This window comes from Mauremys mutica, chromosome 1, assembly GCF_020497125.1.
Source record: "Mauremys mutica isolate MM-2020 ecotype Southern chromosome 1, ASM2049712v1, whole genome shotgun sequence".
NCBI classification, from domain to species: domain Eukaryota; kingdom Metazoa; phylum Chordata; order Testudines; family Geoemydidae; genus Mauremys; species Mauremys mutica.
In genome coordinates this window covers 25,823,112-25,845,800 of record NC_059072.1, presented here as the reverse complement: position 1 = coordinate 25,845,800, position 22,689 = coordinate 25,823,112, and the positions used below count along the sequence as shown (strand labels likewise).

At 41.2% G+C, this 22,689-nt stretch overlaps 1 protein-coding gene across 1 annotated transcript; it reads right to left on the bottom strand.

Annotated features, from left to right (window-relative positions):
• Positions 1-1,063: 1,063 nt before the first annotated feature.
• ARMC10 (armadillo repeat containing 10) lies at positions 1,064-21,120 on the bottom strand. The gene is made up of 6 exons (XM_044988880.1): positions 20,922-21,120; positions 18,295-18,440; positions 16,654-16,788; positions 13,029-13,205; positions 7,261-7,332; positions 1,064-3,532 (listed from the first exon to the last, which is right to left on the bottom strand). Exons 1-6 carry the CDS (start codon positions 21,118-21,120, stop codon positions 3,236-3,238), a joined length of 1,026 nt encoding a protein of 341 aa, XP_044844815.1. The 3' UTR covers positions 1,064-3,235.
• Between the last annotated feature and the right edge of the window lie 1,569 nt (positions 21,121-22,689).

The window sequence follows — 22,689 nt, the reverse complement described above, 5'->3', positions numbered from 1 at the left end:
AAGTGATCCATCCCATCACCCATTCCTAGCCTCTGGCACACAGAGGCTAGGGACACCATCCTTGCCCATTCTGGCTAATAGATGGACATATCCTCCATGAACTTACCTGGTTCCTTTTTGAACTCTGTTATAGTCTTGGCCTTCACAACATCCTCAGGCAAATTGTTCCACAGGTTGACTCTCTCATGGGGGACTTCCCCCACTTTTTTTCTTGTTAGTGGTTTAATACTAACATTGTATCTGCAGCTGCTGAACTTTTCAATTGTCTAAAATATATTTTGGGAAATGTAGAGCAGAAGAGAGATTTGAAGGCTGTGGAAATCATAAGGGAGAGCAAGGGCAGGCCTGTGCTGTGGGCAGCACAGCTGCAGCAGCATAGTGCTGATACGTCCTACATTAACAGAAGTGAGTTTTCCATCAATGTAGATAATCCCTGCCACCTTCTCTTCCCTCCCTGTGAAGAGCCTCCATATGCACATACTCTCATTTTTCCCAGGCAGTATAACATTCAGGATGTTCTAGATCCTTGTGTACGCTCACTTTGCCAATGCCCCAGAAAGAATACCACATGGACAACTGAAGAACCACTTCACAAGCCCTACAGTCAGCAGTCAGATGCTGCAGAGTAGGAAAAATCTGCCAGCACAGACCACATCTCTCCACTCAAGTCAGTCTGCTGTCAGCAAGCCCATGTGAACATGTACTCTGTGCTCTCCTGCACCCTTGTGAGCCAGTAATTGGCTAGAATCCACATGCTGGCAACATGCAAGTTTCTCTTCCTTCAGCAATCAAGGTATTTGTGCTGTCAGTTCCAAACCTCCATGCTGTGTGGTTTTGGGGACACCACATAAATCTGCCCTCCCACCACACCAGAGCTATTGCCTCATTTCCTGCCCCCTCTGCAGCCACAACCCCTATACCTGCTCCCCCTGAAGTCCTTGGTTTTCAGTTCCTCCCCACCTGATATAACAAAACTTTTGCCTAGGCTCCCTGCTGACTATTCTGCTGTGTTCAAAGTAAACCTCCCCATAAAATAAAAAACAGCAACTTGCAGCAAGCAACATGCATTGTTAAATCTTTATTATACAAGTGTACAAAGGTTTGGTCTGGAACCACCAGTGGTGGGTAGCTCCCCAAGGAGGCAAACATGAAGTAGATGCATAGAAACCCCCTCCCATTTTTCTTTTTTGGTGCATGCTCACTGCAATCCTTCCAGACCACATCTACACAAGTGAAGAGGTGAACATGTTCTTAAATAGCATTCTCAATTTGGGTCCCTCAAAGATTTAGTGGGTGCCATGCACTACTGTGGGTAAAACTCAAGACAGATTTTGATCTGCATCACATCAATAATTCAGGCTCTAGCTCTGTCCAAAACACACAAAAAACCATCTAAAAATTTTGAAAAATAGCTATTTTCAGGCCTCTCTCTCTCCATCCTCTAGCTCAAATGGCCCCGCATTTGGGTCACTAACCCTACTTTGCAGTCTTCTGGGGCACACCAGATTTCAGAGGAATCTGACTAAGCATGTCAATTTTAGAGGACTTAAAGTTTGACCTTTAAACAAAAGTTATGACACAACCTAAACTACAGTGGTGCTCCCACACCACTGACAGTTCCTGCACCAAAAAGCTCACAGACTAATTGAAATGGTGGATGTGTGCAGTTTGTGTATACATTGGGATACACTGACAGAGGTGTGGAGTGAAATTGGGGTGTACTGGCAGAGTTCAGGGGTGCTGCACTTACCTCACTGGAGCCTCCCAACCTTGCTGTCATCCCCATATAACTCCCTCCCCCTATTCCACTGCCACCTAATACCTCTCCTCTCCCAGGAAGCATTCACATGTCTACTCCCCCCCCCCCCAAAGACTGATTACATTCCCCCCTCCCCCCAAAAAAATCTGCCATCCATGACTCAAATTGTAGCAACCTTTTGTCTTAGATAGGGGTTGTGATTTACTTATCCTTGGCTGTGTTAATTGAAGGGTGAGTGCACAGCCATCAATCTTAATGAGGTCTGTGAGTTATCCAGCTGTTAGTACCACTCAGTTTAACAGCAAAAGGAAACAGTTATTTTGGGGGAAGGTGAGGGTGGTCTGTAACTCAAGAACCCCTTGGTCAAATGACTCCAAGTTATGGTCACTAACACTACCCTGTGCCCCCATGAGCACACCAAATTTCAGAGCCATTCAAATAACATTTCTAATTTTAGAGCACTTTCAAAAATTGAGCTATAAAGCATATAAAGTGGCAGAAATGTTTTTCTGTGTTGGTGCATTTGCACTGTAAATATACATTCTTAAATACCACTCATTTTGGGCTCCCTTAAGACTTAGTGGGTGCTATGCACTAGCTTGTGTAAAACTCAGACAGACTATTTTGACCCACATCAACAGTTTGAGCCCTAGCTCTGTGCAAAAAAACAAAAATACCATTTTGAAAAATGGTAACTTTTTCTGGGGCTTATATCTCCACATCAATAACCATGCCCTTTACTGCCCAAGGCACACCAAATTTCAGAGGAATCCAACTAAGCATGTTGATTTTAAAGGATTTAGAAAGGCTGACCTTTAAACAAAAGTCAAGATGCAACCTTAACTATAGTGACACAACTGTGCCACTATAATTCTTTGTTCAGGGATTTTTAGTGGCCTTGTTTCAGTACAAGATGTACTACATGTTCTACATTCTATATTCAAAGTGTTTGCATTTGTTTTTTGAGTTGATACACTTTGCAATTAAGAGGGTAATATAATGCTTATAAGCTACTTGTTAAATTTGTTTCTAGTTCCCTTCAAAATATGTTTATATAATCTGACTAATCTCATTATGCTTTCAGCCAAGTAATAATGTGGGGATTAATTTTACTTAATAGATGTTCCAGTATTTCCCTGCACGTGTATAGTAAAGTTAATAGAATTACCTAACTAAAATTTAAGGTTCACTTTTTAAAAGTTGAGCTTGTTGTTTCATAACTTACTGTAAGTTTGAAATGGAAATATTTCCATGGCCCAAAGTCTTTCCTCCATCATGTACACACACTAGTTTTGTGTAGGAGACTGTCAGTACTAAACAGACCATTGTTTTACATTACTCTGAAAGAGTATTAAATGCATTGTAAGCTGTCTTGCTTACAGTAATGTAATGGTGCTCAGCAAAATAAGAGCAGTGGGTTAAACTTCACTTTCATGAAATGACATTCATTTTAGCATTCAATATAAACATTTTCTATTACTGTAATTTAACAGAGTATCTGGTTTTAGTATCTCCTCTTAGTTGTGTTATTATTTTGGCAACTTGTTCTTTCACTTCCGTATCATGGTGATGCAATAAACATACCAGTTTCTTAGTATTTTGGGTAGAATGCCCACAGAGCAGAGAAAAAACTGTATCTTCACTGTATTGATCCTGGGTAATGATGCCCTCTTCATTTTTCATATTCTCATTCAAATTTGCAACAAACATCAGGGCTCTAAGTAGAATCTCTTTGTTTATGCAGTTGTCAAAGAGTGAAAGCAATGATGGTGCCTGTGACATTAAATACATAAAAGTAATGCTTAATCATCAATTGAGAAGTAAATGTGTGAAGAATTCCTGTTGTAAACCGCCCCCCCAACACCAATGATTTCTTAAAAAATAAAAAATACTGATCCACAAACCAGACAGCTTCCAGCTAAAACTCACTAAAATAGAACCGTTCATATATATTCATTACAGTTACCATGTGCTATAAAAGCATGTCAAAGAATTGCAAGGACTGCACATTTTTCTTTTTGGAAAAAATTGGCTTGTGTTTTGCAACCTGACATATGCTTTGTAGTCTGAATCTTTAGAATGTGGCTGTCTGGAAAATTCCCATTTTCATTTATAAGAGCAGGAATATTGTTTTCATTCTGAATGGTATTTCAGTTGCCTTGAACAGTGCCTGAATGTCAAGTATTTAGAAAGTGTTTTAAAGTGCAGACAGATACAATTTTGGTATACAAAAGACTGACCTTGGTTACTCAAATATTGGTTCAGGTAAAAATCAGGGACAAGACCAAATACAATTAACTTTTTAATTTAGTTTTCAAAAACTTAGCCTAAGCATGTAATTACAACTACATACTACTATCCTAATTTGCAGGGCTATCAAAAGGTACTGGATTGACAACTCTGCACTGCTATGTGCTTATCAACAGATCTGACACAAAATGGGCAGTGACAGTGCCAGTTTCTCCATCCTGCCCCTGCCAATGAGATGTCATCTAGACATTGAGGCTCTGATCCTGCAAACATGCACATTGAGTTCAGTGGGTCTACTAACATGCTTAAAAAGTTAGGCACATATGTATTTGGTATCAGAGGGGTATGTATTTGGAGGATCACAGGAACAGTCCATGAATCTCCTGGGTACTCCAAAACAGCGGGTGCTCAGCACCTACCGGCAGCTCCCCTATCAGTGCCTTTCCCTCCCCCTAGCACCTCCTGTCCACCGGAGGCCCTGCCGATCAGTGCCTCCCCATTCCCTCCAGCACCTGTTCTGCGGTGGACAGGAGGTGCTGGGGAGAGGAGCGAGGGCTGGGTATGCTCAGGGGAGGTGGCGGAACAGGGTGGGAAGAGGTGGGTCAGGAAGAGGCAGGGGCCTTGGGGGAAGGGGTGGAGTGGGGGGTGGGACCCGGGACAGAGCCAGGGGGAGGAGCACCCCCTGGCACATTAGAAAGTCGGTGTCTATAACCTCTGTGACTGTCACCAAGGTTGCTAGTTTATGTTGATTTATGGAGCATGTCCACTGGGACTGGATAGAGATGGATAAACTCATTTCACATACATTCAACAAGGACAAGTGCAGAGTCCTGCACTTAGGACGGAAGAATCCCATTCACTGTTACAGTCTAGGGATGGCTAGGAAGCAGTTCTGCAGAACAGGACCTACGGGTTACAGTGGACGAGAAGCTGGATATGAGTCAACAGTGTGCCCTTGTTGCCAAGAAGGCTAACAGCATTTTGGGCTGTATAAGTAGGGGCATTGCCGGCAGATCGAGGGACGTGATCATTCCCCTCTATTCGACATTGGTGAGGCCTCATCTGGAGTACTGTGTCCAGTTTGGGGCCCCATACTACTATGAGGATGTGGAAAAATTGGAAAGAGTCCAGGGGAGGGCAACAAAAATGATTAGGGGGCTGGAGCACATGACTTATGAGGAGAGGCTGAGGGAACTGGGATTGTTTAGTCTGCAGAAGAGAAGAATGAGGGGGGATTTGATAGCTGCTTTCAACTACCTGAAAGGGGGTTCCAAAGAGGATGGATCTAGACTGTTCTCAGTGGTACTTAATGGCAGAACAAGGAGTAATGGTCTCAAGTTGCAGTGGGGGAGGTTTAGGTTGGCTATTAGGAAAAACTTTTTCACTAGGAGGGTGGTGAAGCACTGGAATGGGTTACCTAAGGAGGTGGTGGAATCTCCTTCCTTCGAGGTTTTTAAGGTCAGGCTTGACAAAGCCCTGGCTGGGATGATTTAATTGGGAATTGGTCCTGCTTTGAGCAAGGGGTTGGACTAGATGACCTCCTGAGGTCCTTTCCAATCCTGATATTCTATGAAATATTGTACTGATGTTCTTAAGTGGTCAGCTTAATTTTTTTTTAAATTCTTACTTATGTTGTTAAGAATGCTTTACATTATTTAAACTGATTATTTTAAAAGTGAAGCATGTGTTACACTTATTTGCCCTTTTCATTCTGGATGAAAAGAACAGTCATTTTCTCTTTAAGGTTCTAAGGTATTAGCATCATGTTACAACATTTGGGCTGCAAACACTGAATACAAATATTTATTTGTTGGAAGGAAGTAAACATTGTTTTTAGTTAATGGAAACATTTTTATTGGGCTCAGGTTTTATACAAGCTTGTTTATACATCTGCTTCATTTTTGGCTCATATTTGACCTTACAATGTCCCTTGAAAAGACTGCAGTCCATAGTCAGATGAAGTGGAAGTTCATCAAGAACGAAAGTCCACTTTTTTTTTTTTTTTAAACTTTGACCTACTGCTTATATCCTAATAATGGAGCTGTGGTAAGACATGGTATCTGTAGAGCAGCAGATTGGCTGTTTGTGCTTGCGACTCCCACAAAGCAGTTTTAAAATGGGAGTACTGAAACCAAATATTGTGATGTCTGATTTTGTTTTGGGAAGCTCATTTGAGAGTAAAAAACAGTACAGCTAGAAGGCAACTTGAAGTGGTTTAGATTTCATTTGTTACCATATCAACATTCTTTCACATATAGCTGAAATGGATGCAACCACGGTGCTGAAAGGTAAAGTACTTCATGTACTAAAGACCTTGGGACAGTGACAGTTTAGCCACTGGGCCTGTGCCCAGGGGCCCTGGCCAATTGGGGTTCCCCCCATGCCCCAACCTGCTCTATCCATCCGCCTGGCGCTCGTGCAGGAGTGCCGGGTAGGCAGAGCGGAGCAAGCCCCCGCACTTCAGCCCCATTTCCCTGGCAGAAGTGCCAGCAGGAGGGCCGGGGGTGGGAGGGTGGAAGACTGCAGGCGGAAGGAGTGGGAAGGGGCCCCCCACTTGCTCTGGCCCAGGGCCCCACAAATCCGCCTTTGCCTTGGGAGCTGCACTGGGAGGGGTACTGTGTTCATAAAGATGTCTTATCAAAACAGTACATCTGTGGATAGAGATGTTTTGTGTATATTGCATTTTCTATCTTTCTCAGCTGCAAAAGTTATGACAGTTGAGACAACAGTTGTTGAGAAAGTGAGGATAATTTGCAATGTTGGATGCGTTTGAAATGATTTGCAGCACATCCTCAGGCCACATGTTCCTTAGGTAGATGAATAGGTGAAAAGTGACAACTGGGTATATTATTTTGTGTCTCTCATGTATGAGCAGCAACCAATGCCCTTGTTTTGTTGGAAGGGATGGAGAGAGAGTGGCAGTTTGCAGAAGCCTTATCATTCTGCATTATATACAGGAAGCATGACCAACAGTGGCCATATGGTGAACATGTTAACCATGCACAAGGGTGAATCTTCATATGTGAATATGATCTCTCTCATATAGCATGACCTGGAAGAGGCTTAGAATGCTTTTAGCTACTGTTCCTGGTTTCAGCCTGCTTTGGCTATGTAAAGTAAAATTCCAGCATTAAAAACATACAGCTATTTAAGAATCATACAATTTGAAGTGTAGATTAAATAAGAACATCATGAACTTTTGTACTAAAATGTTCAGCAGTGAAGCAGTTTGAAAATGGCAAAAGTCTTACTTGAGCACTGAAAAGATGTCTTGTCATGGCTGGGTTTGCAGATAAGTTCACAAGTACTTTCAGAACTTGAATCTGAAATGAGAACATAATAGTTCACATGGAAAAACTCTTAAAGTGAGGGGAGGAGAATCTGAATACTGTCTCCTTCGCCCTTGCCTTCCCTCCTCCCCGCAACTTTGCATGCAACAGTCTCCCTACCAGAATTTGCCACACGATCACTCTCTAATTCCACATAAAGATTTACGTCTTCAGTGATGTCCACAAGAAAAGAGCCACCCTCCACCCCACGTCTAAGCTTCTCAGTGTGTCCTTGCTTTCTTTGCATCTGTAAGCTCTTTGGTACTGGGACTATCTTCATTTACTGTTTTTGAACAGAGAGAAGCAAAGTGTCAGCCTTTAACAATTAATTCATTGTAGCTAAAGCAACAGAGGAGGAAAAATACTGCAGGAGCAAATTCTGCTCTTATTTACACTGGTGTCAATCTGTAGTAACTCCAGTGTGCTCTCTCTACTAACTTCAGTAGAGCTACTCTGGTTTTTACACAATGAAACAGAGGAGAACTTGGCCTTTCATCTCTAAGGGCTTGATCCTCCACTCACTGAAATCAATGATGCAGCTTCCATTGATTTTAGTAGTGCAGGATTATGCATTAAATAAATCCACGGTTTAGTAAACCGGCTGTGATGCTAACAGGTTACTAGCTCTCTGATGCTGTCCAACCGGCTCAGATTAAAGCAATAAAGCAATTGACTGGTGTGTTTATATCAAAGAAATGCTAGAAGGTCATAGTGTGTTCAGGTCAATTCACTTGCTAGAAGAGAACAAAGGCGGATGTTATCACGTTACGGTTACATGGCATATGCCCTGGTAATTACATTTACTCTAAATTCATGAAAATTAGTGTAATGTTAATGGCAATGTCTTCACTTATCTATAAACCTGTTGATTGCTATCTCATTACATCATGTATTACCTTGTACTTATGTAGTCCTAGAGCAAACGGATGTATTAGCGTGTCAAATATAGGACTTTAGCTATTTTAGTATTTTAAAATTGCAACCATGCAAATTGGACTGGGGGGGTGACGAGAGGGGGAGTAACTCCAACTTCTGTTTACAATCTAAGTAGACAACGAGCAGATAAAAAATGGGATGCAACAAAAGTGACTAAGTGATGTTCAGCGCATATCTCCTAATTCCATATTTTAAAATTATCTCTCTCACACGCAGTGAAAGGCAGCTGAGACAGGAATCAATATGCTTTGTAGAACTGCATTTTCAGGAGGCCTTAGGATGTACTTACTCATTTGTGCTTCTCTACCCCCTTCAGTACAGTTCTGAACTGCCCTGCAGTTAATGCTGAAGTGAGCATAACAAATAATGCCCAGTTTAAAACTTTTTCTTCAGCAATTGGTATGTATTTACAGTCTTTTCACAATGTTGCAGTATTAAAACAAACAAAACTAAACAGGTGTCTGGAAATGCTGAGTAAGGCTTAACGCTGATCTCTTCTCCTTTCCCATCACATAACTAGGCTTGGCTTGGCAGAATTTTTTATTTTTATTGTTTTTAAATAATTCAGACAGTGTTCATGTTTATTTTTATTAATTCAGTTGTGAAATTATGGTGGGTGGCAGACAATAATTAAGGCTAAGATTTAGTCATGAGTATTTTTAGTAAAAGTTATGGACAGGTCACGGGCAATAAACAAAAATGAATGACCCGTGACCTATCCATGATTTGTACTATAAATACCCCTGACTAAATTTTAGGTGCTTGGGATGGGGGCGGGGGGAGGTGGCTTGGGGCACTGCTGCTGCTGCTCCGGTGGCCGAGCAGCAGCCGGTGCAGCTGGCCCCGGGGCCGCCCAAGCACCAGCCACAGCAGAAGTCATGGAATCAATGACTTCCATTACCTCTGAGACAGACTTGCAACCTTAGCTATCATTAATGACAATAAATGTTAAGATTCAAAAAAGTTAAAGCTTCATAACTGTTAAAACGCAAATTATCAATATCACGTCAAAATATACAAAATAAATATCCTCAGATTAATCCTCAAGCAGCATTTTTCTTACTTCGCCTATCAGTAAATTTCAAGTATCATTGTTGAAAATATTTTTACATCTGTTTGTGTATGTACGGTAAAAAAAAATAAAATAAAATAAAAAAAATCTACATTTAATGACATTTCCCAATAAAATATAATCCTTCCAAGTCCATGCCTATGATTTACGTGGAGATATAAAAGTAATTATTTTACAGTGTGGTTTTTGGCGGAAGATGCAGGTATGCTACATTTCTTAAGGTGCAGTATCTGAGCTATTATCAGGAGCTATACAGGAAAGGATTGAGTTATTACATCAGTGATACACTTTGTGGAATGGCGGATTTGAGAGTACTTGGTATTACAAGATGGGGGTTCATGAAATCCCCAGAATTTTGGATGAAGGAGATAAATTCATTAAATTAGAGGCATGTGTACCTGCAGGGAGATGCTGTGCAACATTTCACTAAGCCAACATCTATAGTAACAGGCAAAGGAGGAGCATCAGAGATACAAATAAAACAGGCTATTTTTAGGAAGGAGGTTTAGTTTTTAATATTAGTGAACTCTGATTATGTGGGGAGACAGAGCTAAAACAGTTTATGATTCTTGTTGTGTGCTGGATATGTGAACAAGGAAATTTGACTGGTGACCAACAACAGGTTTCTGGGAGTGAAGTCACAGAGGGGAAAAGATTTGGGAAGATATTTAATCCAGTGATTTACAGTAAGCACCATAACTGGAGGCATGGCAGCAACTCCCTTTAGCTTTTGCAGAACACTTGACAGTAGCTTCTGCATCAAAGGACCCTACCTTTAAAGTCAGCTGTTGCCTTGATAAATACAAGGGATGTCAGATATTTAGGGCCAAATCCTACTTGCCTTACTATGCAAGGAGTCCCACGGGGCTCTGGGAGACTGCTTGCAATGAATACAGCAAGCTGGATTTGTGTTAGTCATAACTATAGTTTTTTTAAATACTGCATTTTCAATTCCGATTGAACACATGAAGCACATTTCTATCCTTTTATTTCCGAGAGTCTAATATTCTTGAATCGCCATCTCGTGGCATGTACTTTAAAGCATGTACTACTAGATTAAGGGACAAATGCAGATTGTTTAACTTACGTAAGTAGCCCTGATCAATCAATGGAACTATTTATGGATGAAGAGTAAGCAAGATTTAAATGTTGGTGTGAGTGGATGTACAGATGTCAATGGAATTGCTCCAACTTAGATTAGCTCAGCTCTGAATTTTGTCCTAATGAAGGAGTGTGACCCAGGAACCTCATAGTGTCAACTGGCAGAGGGGGTGCATAGAGTTTTCCTGGGATCCACTGGATGAGATATATGCATAATAATTCACTAAAGGGTGTCATGTGATGTTTATACCAAGAGTCAAGAGCCCAGAGCCCACTTGTCATCATAACCATTGCAAAATGTATGTATGAATAATATTTAAGGAATTACACGTTTGTACAGAAAATTATGTTCTTAGGGCAGGTAACTAGCAGGTGACATGTTTTGGACAGATTCCGTTCAGACAGGAGGTAACAGATCTCTCTCTCTGGTCATGAGTATATTGGGCATTATATGTCTCACAATGGATGCCTGTTTGCATACTGAGCCAAATGACAATCAAGACATTGCAAAATCTTCAAGAGGAAAATTGCAGTAAGAAATAAATAACAGGAGAGAATCATTTATGAGTAAAGAGAATGGATTCTTGGGGTATATCTGGGGATGCAAAGTTATACCCTGAATCCTTTAACTGAGGAGGCAAACAGTGTGTTTGTCTTATAACTGGAGGGTCACAGCCAAGTCCGGCTGTAAAATACTGGAAGGATTTTAGGTGAGCATTGCGCTGTAAGACATGAAAATGTTGAGTTAATTAAATCTAGGTTCTAGAGTGCATGTTATGATTTTATATCTGGACATTTGTTTCCAATACTTTTACTTACTGTCACTTGAACTGTTATACTTTGTTAAATAAACTTTTACTTGTTTTCAATATAAATATATCTACATGCTGCATGTGAAGCAGAATAGCGATCTGAGTGAAACTGGTAAGCTGGGCTGTACTGCTTCTTTGGAAGCAGTGAACCTGGGAATACTGCAAGGGTCTAGCAGAACAGGGGCTGGACACTCTAGGGAGATACTCAGAGGCTGAAGTGTGCCCATCACTAACCTGTAGAGAGACAGTGAGGCTTGCATAGGCCGGGGGCGGGGGAGAGGGGAAGGGGGCAGTATTTATGTTGCCCATGGCTGATGGTTTTGGGGACACAGCAGGCACAGTCAAGGCTTCCTTATGCTAAGGGCAGTTGGTAGCAAGGTGCCTCACAACCCTGGGTACCCCCGGGAAGCATCACAAGGAGAAGAAAAGATTCACATTATTCCTGGTAGTAATTTACAAATAAATATACAATTTTCCTTTTTTCAAATACCACTAAGAAGCAGTATCTTCACATGTGTACACACATGTGCACATGCTTCTATTAGCATTGGGACTATGACAAAAATTCAGATGAGCCTATACTCATAGTAATTATGGTCACAGACATACCCAACCTAATAAAAGTCTTCTGTAAGTCAGATCCACAAGATGGCTGTTGACTGTGATGACCTACTTTTCCTGTATACACAACTTCCAGGAGAGCCATATTATAAACAGATATATTAGATAGATAAAGAACACCAGAGTTAATATCACCATGGATTCTGAGAGCAAACCTTTGCTCACTGTCCCCAGAGAGATTCATAGACTCATAGACTTTAAGGTCAGAAGGGACCATTATGATCATCTAGTCTGACCTCCTGCACAATGCAGGCCACACAATCTCACCCATCCACTTCAATAACAAACCCCTAACCTATGTCTGAGTTACTGAAGTCCTCAAATTGTGGTTTGAAGACCTCAAGCTGCAAAGAATCCTCCTGCAAGTGACCCATGCAAAAGTGGAGCCCTCCACATGCAGATCTCCTTTGCCCTGTGCTGGAGTGGTGGTGATCTCCTACCTCCATGGCACTATGTACTTACTGGGATCCTATAGAGGGCTCTCATTTGTTTTGGGATGGTGCATTCCACACACAGAGAAGGGATGAATGGAGTTTTATTTTCCACAGCAGCACCACAGAGATTAGCTAGGAAAGGTAATAAAGCTTGTGGTGTTATCTGTTCCCCATCTCTGTGCAGGGGCAACATCCTTTATAATGGGGTCCATGGGGCAGTTGAAACTATGAGAAGCACTGGTAGCATGACTCCATTTTCCCCCGATAGGTCATATAGTTGAAGGGGCTGGTGGGGTTTCTAGAGCCAGTGCAAAGGCACAGGACTGCTGTGGGGATGGCTCTGGTCTCCTATAGCATCCAGCAATGCGGGGGCAAAAACAAGGCTCCATCTCCAGAGAAGGGGAATATCCCACCCTAGGAATGATTTGGGGTGAGAAACTCTGCAAGAAGATCCTTGTGAAGTACTCTTCCCTCCTGTGGGAATTTCCATTGGAGAGGACAATCGGGCAATGTTTGCAAGTCCTTTACACTTTCTCCAATAGTTATAGCTACTGAATTGTAAAATTATTTTTCTTTAAAAAAAAAAAAATACACCACAGAGTACCTTAGAAACTGATGGTTTAAAAAAAAAAGGCAAATCTAAATTGGAAGACATCTCAGTCAAAGTTAAGCAGCTTGGTTACTATCTGGTTATGACAGTACAGTAAACAGTACCTGTGTCCTTTCATTTCCTTCTGAAAGCAAATGAAGAAAGCACGGAATTGCATTTGTCATCATATGGTGGTAGTCATTGGTAACAGACATATTTGTTAATAATCTAAGTTCAGCTAGCTGCAGATCAGAGTTCAAAGGTGATAACTCAATCTCCTTACAGACCTGTAAAATGTATACCTTAAAGAACAGAAAAAGAAATGGTTAAATGTACAATTTGTTGATCCAGCCAAAGAAGTTCACAGTTAACATCCCAGTGTCAGTAGTCACGATGGCTCAAAATCATGATTCCCAGCAGCAAGAGGATAAATAAATAAATAAAACAATGTATAATCAGTCTCATCTTTGATCAAGAACATGTAAATACGGCACTAGCAGCTAAATAAGCTATGTTAAGTTTTAGCAGAAACTATAATTAAAGGAACACTATCAATGTGAATTTTTTGTAAAGACTAGGGTTTTTTTTTAAAAATCAGTTTTCTGATAGAGCTACCTTTAGACAATATGTTCTGATTTAAACCAAAAAAACCTTGCTCCTCTACATAAATTTACAAGGGCCTTTTGGACAGGTCCAAAGTAACATCACTGAATGGCTCTGTCAGACTATGCATTTATGATTCCCACTCCATAGTATCTGAACACACCCCCTACGCCAGTATTTAAAAACTGGAACTAAAATGTCTCTTCCTTCCCACCCCACAAGAAATAGGTACCTGTAATTGAATTGCTTACAGGGTTTTGTTTATTTGTATATGTGATACATTTATGGAGGCAAAGCTAGGCAGAAGAAATGAGTTTTGCAGTTAGTTGCAAAGTGGTTAGTTACATGGTCATTCTTATCTCTTGTAGCAGTGAATTCCACAGTCCAGGTCCAGCTTCTGAGAAAGTCCTCCATCTCCACTTACTGATCAATAGTTTTCATTTACATTGGAACGTAACTTTTGTAAGGGTTCACAGCTGCAGAGGGATAGGTGTGAATGAGGACTTGTACTGGACTCTATATTTAGTGGGGAGCCAGTGCAGAGTGGAGTACTGAGGTGATTTGTTAACAGCAACCTGCATTGCTAAGCAAATAGGCTGCTATATTTTGTACCAATGGGAGCTTATTCAGGATGTGGGATTTGTTCAAAGAGAAGAGTTGCAATAATTAAACCTGGATCACTCTGGTCAGGTCTGAGTCTGAATGGATCTGACACAATCTTCTGGCCTGTTAGAAGCAGAAGAGACTGTTCTTGCTACCATGGCTATTTGGGCATCCAATAGCACTGAAGAATCATAAACAACCCAAAGTCTATAAACTGACTTAATCAGAACGATCAGAAAATGTAGACAAAAATGTTTAAATGGAAAAAAAATTAAAGTGTTCATGAAATAATTTTCCAACCAACTCTAATAATGGGGAAGTTAAAGTAACACCCCTCTTCCTGTCAGCATTTCTTCAGTCTTGCCAGAGTTCAACTTTAGCCAGCTGCTGATTTCAGATAAACATCAGAAAGCAGAGAGATTGTGCTGTTAAGATTTGACGTAAAGGAGATATAGAGCAGGCTGATGTGTGAGTGTTGCTGGGACTTGGAAGTTGGCAAGACAACAGAGGCTCAACTGCGATATTGAACAGTATAGGGAGTGGACTGTGCCTTGTGTGATTCAGTAGGGGAGGAATTTGGAGATAGAGTCTAGTAATGACCATCTGCATGTGGATTGAGACTAACTGTTTCCAGCTGTTTCTATTCAGCTTCTTAAAAACAGGACTGTAGTATATGGTAATCAATTACATCAAATGCTGTAAATAGGTCCAGCACGATAGTACAGGCAGGAGGATGTTAGCCATCAAAGGAGCAGCGAGTTCTGTCATTGTCCTGACCTCCTCAAGCCTGACAGAGGGATCCCATTTTCAGTGAGCTGACAGATGGCTTTGGAGACGTTTTGCTAGCTTCTTGACTGGATAAAACACGAGGTATGTGTGTCTGTGTTAGACACTAGGAGATCGTTTGCACAGTCTCTAGCACTGAGCAATCTTTTTTTAGTATGGTTGGACTACTGCATGTGGTAATGTGGGTGATAAATTCCAAAAGGAGGAATTAACAATCTTGGTTAGTTAGAGGCTCAAAGTGTTTTCTGCTCTTACCACCCAGAAAGGGCAGGCATCAGTCACAGGTGTTAGTCAAAAGCACTGATGATAACTGAGGCCACTTGCATCAATGGGCCAAATTCTTGGAAGACTGATTGAAGGATGTTGCTCTCTGCTTGTTCTAAGTGCCCATCACTTACTGTATGCGATCTCTCTGAAATTATTTCTTGCAGTAAGAGATGCTGTGTTCGAAGATTGAATGGAGGCAATCTGGTCTTAGAGAGCAATTTATGGTCCAAAAAAGTTATGCCAGGCATGACTTTGCTACCTCCATGGCAGAAGAGAGAATCTCTTTGCCTCCTTCATGCCAATAGCACAGATTTGTAAAAATTCCTTGTTTCTGAGTGTCTCCATCAAACCATTATCTCCACCCCCGATATTTGGAGTTTTTTCTCCTTCCTGCTCTTTTTATTACAGGTTGAACTCCGATAATATGTAGATGGCCAGCTGGGAGAATGTGTGTTGGTGATGGTGTGTCTATAGCAGTAGTCAAGGAATGGTTGAATTGCTTTACTAAGTCACATACTTTTATTGACCTCTTCGCTGGGTAAAGTTTTCTTTAAGTAAGCTCTGGAATTTGGGAGGGTACAAGAGTTTCTTAAGTGGACCAGAGCAGTGCTTTCCTCCTGTCTTACGAAAGGAATAGTTATTTTTCAGGAAGTGGTCTGATCAAGATATAGGAGTAGCTGTGTTTCTTATGCCTGAGGATCCAATCTAGAGAATGGACAGCTGTGTGTGTAGAGGCCAGGGACTACATTTTTGGGCCCACCCACTGTCATCCTCCGCCTCTCTGTGCAGATGCCTACTTGCTGTCTCTTCATTTTTAACCCCTTGTTGAAAGAGAATTCCTGGATTTATTCCTGGGGAAGGGCATGCATGCTAGTGCAAGAGACAAGTGTGCAACTGAGTATCAACAAAGGAGTGACACTGTCTCTATGCAAAGTGTTGTAAAGTGCACAAAATAAAACTGAAATCTTCTGACTCATCTCTTTCAGTTATAATAGTCCCACTTATTACTTTTAACCATAGTAGGTATAACATTTTCAGAAGAAAATGTGAGTCTCAAACTGACTTTATCCCTCTACATTTTTGCATTTGTATTTAAAAAACAGAACTATTTCTGTATTTTTGAATGGATTTTATAATATATATTTGAGATTGAATTTAGAATAATAATCCTGACACCATCTGATTTCCGCCCCCCCCTTGAATACTGGTATCAAGTTAATTATTTTTCTAGTCCTCCAGAACCTTCCTGGTTCTCTGAAATGCTTTAAACTAATTGCTAGTGGTTCAATAAATTTGTTAGCTATTTCTCTTGGCCTTAGGGTTTAAAGATCATTTGGATCTGCTGATTTGTATATATTCATGTTCTCCAAAAGTTGCTGCATGATCCTTTTAATTAACAGCTATATTGAAAGGTCTTTATTACTTCCTAGCTGTACGCACTTCATTTTGTTGTTCGATTTTGCCTCAGGTATGGTGCCTTTTAGTACTTACCTTTATCTCCTCTTGATTTTCAACATTCATACTCAAATTATTAAGTGCATTTAGTGCTTTTTCTTTAACTTTGGGAATGGAATTTGAGAGCATCTTTCCAATAACAGAAAGGCCATCCAATTTTCGAATTATATCCTAAAAGATAAACAGATAAATATATAAGATATTACTGCTAATCTTAAACCAAATGGGAGTTCTGCCTCACTAAAGCCTTTAGGATCTGGTCTCTGATATTTAAGCAGAGAATATCAGCAGTTCAATATTATTTCTTTACATACCAGTCTATACAAAATAAATATGCACAACATTCATTGTGAAACTTTGGTGCCAATTTAGAGTACCCAGTTACTTTATCTCCAAATAATTTTTTTCACAGTTAAAATGAGAACAAACAGGATAGATGCATGTTTCTGCAGGGTCACTCCCAAAATTCTCAAATCTTGTAAAATTATCCGAATTAAGAAAGCTTTGCTCACGTCTAGAATTGGAAAGAAGCATCAGTTACGTTTTGTTTAATCCAACTTAAACAATTACTTGATATTTTTCATTTAGTGTAATAAAATATGCCATCAACAGGCCATATTTTGGCCTTGGATTCACTATTTCCATTTAAATCAGTGGGAGCCCTGCTTAAACATTTGAGGCTAGAATATGGCCTAATATCTGAAAAGAGGAAAAATCTCTATTATTCAAGCCCTCTGTGTCAGAATTCCCCTTTGAATTCAGTAGGATTTCAGCATGCAGGTTTGCCGAACCAGGTTGACTATTATAGTTAGCAGGTTCTAAAATTTAGCTTATTTTTCATATATTTACAAAGTTCAAATGCTCTTAAAAATATATTACTCCTCCTGCCACAACCCTACTCCTCCTCCCCAAAACTGAACTCAACAACATTGTTTTAATTCTCCTTATGAAAAATATCTCAGGACCTCATGACATCCCAGTCACATTAGTAGAGGTCTGGGGGGAGGGAATAAAGATTTTTAGTAAGAAATAATATTTTTAGTTTCTCATTAGAAGCCAGAGAATAATTGAGAAACTATGGTTACAATTATGATAAATACCTCAACAAGAGAAGTGTGGATGTTTGAAAATTAACCCTTTATGGATACAGGAAAACATGCATCTCCCAAAGAAATTTGTCATATTGAATTCCCAGTCAAAGGAATACCCTGACAGTAGAGGGGTTAGATTTAGCAAATTTCAGGGCTGATAATGGGAGTTGCAGGTGCTCAGCACCTCTCAGAACAAACTCTTCAGTTGACACTATAAAATTGTTAGTGATAATGCACATATATAATAGCACTTTGAAAATATCAAGCTCTGTACCAACATTAATTATGCTAATAACAACCCAGTAAAGTAGTTATTCTTATATCTATTGTAATGATGGGGAAATTAAGGCAGAGAGATTAAATGACTTAAAGTCATGTTGGCCCAGATCCTCAAAGTTATTTAAGTGCCTAACTCCCTTTTAAATCCTAAATACCTTTGAGGATCTGGGTGATAGTCACTAAATTAGGATTAGAACACAGGAGCTTCTAACTCTTGATCTCATGCTTACTCCTCTGCAAAATGAAGTCTCATTTTCTATACTGGCTCACTTTTGAATATAATTGCTTTCTTTAGAACATGACTTACTTGATTTACAGAGAAGGCAGCACTGTTGCTCAGAGTGACCAAGGCTTGTTCTTGAATTAACGGATCATCTGTGAACTCAAGCAAATGAAGAAGTTTCTGTAGATGATGGGCATCCAGGTTACTGGGTGATTTTGGAAGATCCGTGTCTGCCAAGGTTTAAAAATTAAAACAAATTATTTCAAATAAACTTTGAAACGTTTCACTGAACCAAAGTACATAACCCTTTTTACAGAGCTGTGTTATAGCCACATACTTATGGATAGCATGTCAGTTGTAGGCCACACAATCCTAGGATTCACTGATCCACTATGATATTATGGCAGAGTCACTGCAATACCAGTTAAGGCTGGGTTCTATTTTGCATTTAAAGCAGGATTTAAATATACATATTTTAAAAGTATGTGTTTGCCCCAATTTTTCAGCATGTAATCTGAGTAAAGCCTGATTATTATTTTTTTTGAGGATTTTCAAGTAAATGTTAAGTAGTTTCTGATTTCTAGTCAGTTAAAAAAAATCTTTTAAAAAAGTTAACTTTCTGAGTTGCATGACTTTGAGCCCCTCTAGTTTCAAAACTACAAAGTGTAGAAAGTAAAAAAAATTGTGAGAATGTGTGGTTATGTAATTATTTTGCTAATTCACAAAGGAATAATTCTATTAGCATTATTCATCATAACTGGATCCTTATTCATTGCAGTTATCCAATGGAATTTTTTTTTTAATGTCTGCTACTTCCATTTCTGACATGGAATGTGGCAACTTTTTTGGACAATTTAGGAGAAGAGTAGAAATTTTGACTTATCTCCAGTAATATTCCTCCCAGAATTGGGGGCTAACTTGGTGAACGAAGAATATGCTAGTCCAGGGGCATCTGAACTGAAGATCTTTGATAAAGGAACAGCTGCTGTGTTAAGATTACTGTTCTTCATGAAGACACTCAGCCAACTGAAGAGCTCTGCTTTTAAGTCAGCTAAACACAAGTCATACAGTACCTGGTCTTCATGAAAGCAAACACTACTAATGTCAAAGTTCATGATCAGCCAGATCAGCAGTGAAGCTCTTGAGCTGGCTAAACGGTTTTATGAACACCAGGATTTGTGACAAAGGAAGGGCTACTCTAATAAATACTAAAATTTTGTGAAACTGACTAGCTTGCTCAGAAGCGGATCCTATTCTTCCAGAGATTCTCTTTTGATTTATTAGCATTCCTCATTATTGAGTCCTTACGCACAATGGTTAGCCATTGAATATAACAAAGGTTGGGGTTTTTTAAAGGTCCTGGACAATTCTAAAATTTCCAAACTTAAGTGCCTGAAGTTAGGCATCTAACTCCAGATATAGGTCCTGATCATGCAATGAGATCTCCATGGAGGATTCCTGTGCATTTGTGGACCTCCATTGACTTGAATGATTCCACACAAGGGCAGGTGTCTGCCCAAGTAGATTCAGTATCAGAATCAGGGCCTTAGCTACTTTAAAAATAAATAAATAAAAGGGGGGAAAAAAAAAGGGGACACTGATTTTCAGTACTGAGTACCTACAGATCCTACTGACTTTTGCCAGACTGGTGGCAGTGTAAACTCAGTCATGCATAAAAAAAGGTTCACAACAAATACTGCCTTGTTGCACTCTCACTAGGTTGCAATTATTCTGAACCCTATTCTCCTAGATTTTTACCAACATCAATTATGCTATCTGCAAATAGTGGCTCAAGAGCATCAAACTACAAAAATGGCAAGGTAGTTTAGCATTTCAATTGAGACTGTGACCAAAGTGTAACCTGAAATTCTTACGAAAAACAGTGCTCAGGAAACTGAACCACTGCAATCCTATTGGACAGAAGCTGGACAAATCTAGACTCGCATTAGAAATGGCAAAACATTTTCTACAGGTGTCCAATGCAGTCCCAGTCTGTTTCTTTCATCATTATGAATCCCTTAAAGACCGTTAGACTGTGAAGATCCAAGAGTTGGTTAACTTCTTTCTATTATTGGTTGCAAAACCCTGGCATGCATTCTTCCACTCCCTCATAACAAGTGCTTCAACGTTCTTTCATTTGAAACAAAAGTTGAAGATAACATGACATCCAAAAGCTAGCATGCAAAAACACTAATGTTTTCCTTACTATGCCCATCTGTGCTTTTATCAGCTACAGGGCTACATAAATCATTAACAACGAAACAGTGGGCAAGCAAGATACCCGATAAAGCACTTTCAATAAGGCAACTGGTAAGATTCATGATTTCAAGGGAGTCTAGTCAGCTTTTAAAAATACATCAATAAGAGTCTTTTTGAAGTTTCACATCCATTAGGGCCAGATTTACAAAAGTATTTAGGGGCCTAACGTTTCAGATAGTAAATCCAGCTCTAATCAAACTGACCTATTCAAATAGTCTGAAGAAGACTATGATCTGTAAAAATGAATGCTACAAAGGTCACATCAGCTAACGCGTCATGCGGTGTTGGTACAAAGCCCAGCTTTGCTCGGCAATACAAATGTTTCAATACTCCCCTGGTGCGCGTGCATAACTAGCCGTGTGCTGGGGAAAGCCCCTGCTAGTGGGCGGGAGGTCGGGGGTGCACCGCCTAGCTGCTAACAGTCCGCCGGGCTAAGCCCCTCTGCAGCTCACCTGACTGGAGGCTGGAAAGGACGGAAAGCCCGGACACCTGAGGCACCAAACCGCCCGCTGGGGCTGACCCGTGCCTAGCGCTAGCGGCTCCTTCTGTCCCGGCTGCGGCTCCCGCCCGCCTGCTCCTGGTCAGCCTGTAAACACAGTAACACGCGCCAGCTCCCAGCACGAGCCCCGCCGCCACCCTGGCCTCCCCCATGCCGCTCCGGTGCGCGTCCCCCCGCGGGACGTGCCTCAGCTCAGCTCAGCCCGGCGGAAACGGGACACTTCGTTCCCCCTCCCCTCTGACCTACGCTGACGTGCCGCTCCGCCAGCTCGCACTGCGCAGGCGGGGCCCGCCGCCCCAGCAGGGCAGCCAGGCGCTGTGCGACCTGCCCACACCCAGGAGGGGGTTGGGGTTTGTGGGGCCCCTCCCCCGGCGCTCCTGACGGGGAGCGGGGTCGGGGAGCTGGGGCTGCTCGCGGTCCCCCCGCAGGAGCGCCTGGCGAGCGCGCGAAGGGGCCACTGCCCACACCCCAAGGGATGGTCCGCCACCCCCAGCCTAATCACACCAGGAGAAGGTCCTCAGATGTGGACATGATCCATTATACTTAAATTATAACAAAAATGTGGCCATGATTGGAAACTAAAACCAGCCACCCAAAAATCTCATGAGGGCATCTGATTTGATTTAATTTCAAGCCTAGTCATGTGCAGTCCCCCCATCACAGATTATAAACTCTTGGGGGCATGGACCTTCTTTTTATTTTGTTTACACAGCACAATGAGATCCTGATCAGTGACTGGGGCTCCTATGTGCTACCACAATACAAATAACATTTTCAAGGTAGCTCTTACTTAAAAACTCCAGCAATAATCATTGCCACAAAACAAGAGGGCGAGAGATAATCTCCAAATGAGAGAGACTGCAATCAGCTATAAGAGAGAAAAATGGTAGCAACAACTCCACTATCGCCTCTTCATTTTTCACTCAGCTATTCTTCAAAACATGAAAACTAGCTGAAGCTAAGCAGATACTATTACAGGTTTTTAAAGTTCATGAACAAAACTACTACTATACAGTAATAACCAGTTCCTGAACAGTAATTTTTGACAGATCTCAAAGCACTTTACAAAGGAGGGCAGCATCATTATTCACATTTTATAGATGGGGAAATGGGACTTGTCCTACGTCGCCCAGGAGCCAAACTGGGACTAGAATACTAACTTTCAGTCTCAATCCTATGCTGGATCCAGTAGGCCACACTAACACCTTCTGGCTAAGAATCCCCTAGTACTTCACAAATATTAATTAATCTGCACTATAGCCTTGTGAGCTAGGCCAGAGGTTCTCAAACTGTGGTCCGTGAGGTCCATTCAGGTGGTCCGCAGATAGATTCCTCTAAAGTGTATGCCTGGGTGGCTGCACACAAGAGAATGATGGGCCACCCACCTAATTAGTGGAGCTGCACAGGCATGGCTTCACTAATTAGGTGCTTAGACCTTGGAGAAGAAGCACATGTTTGTAAGGTGAGGTGGTGGCCTTGGAGGGAATAGGGAGTAGATGGGAGGGGACAGTGGGATAAGAGGGGGTGGGGGAAATTTGGGATGTGCAGGGCTGAAGCAGCCAAAGAAAAAGGCGACTTTCCCCAGCTCCAGGGCTGCGGCAGCTATGGAGAGACAGCCCTCCTTCCCTGCCTCAGCTCTGTGGCTGCTGTGGCGGGGGAGAGGCACTCCTCCTTCCCAGCTCCAGCTCAGGGGCTGCGGCAGCGGGGGAGAGAAGAAGAGT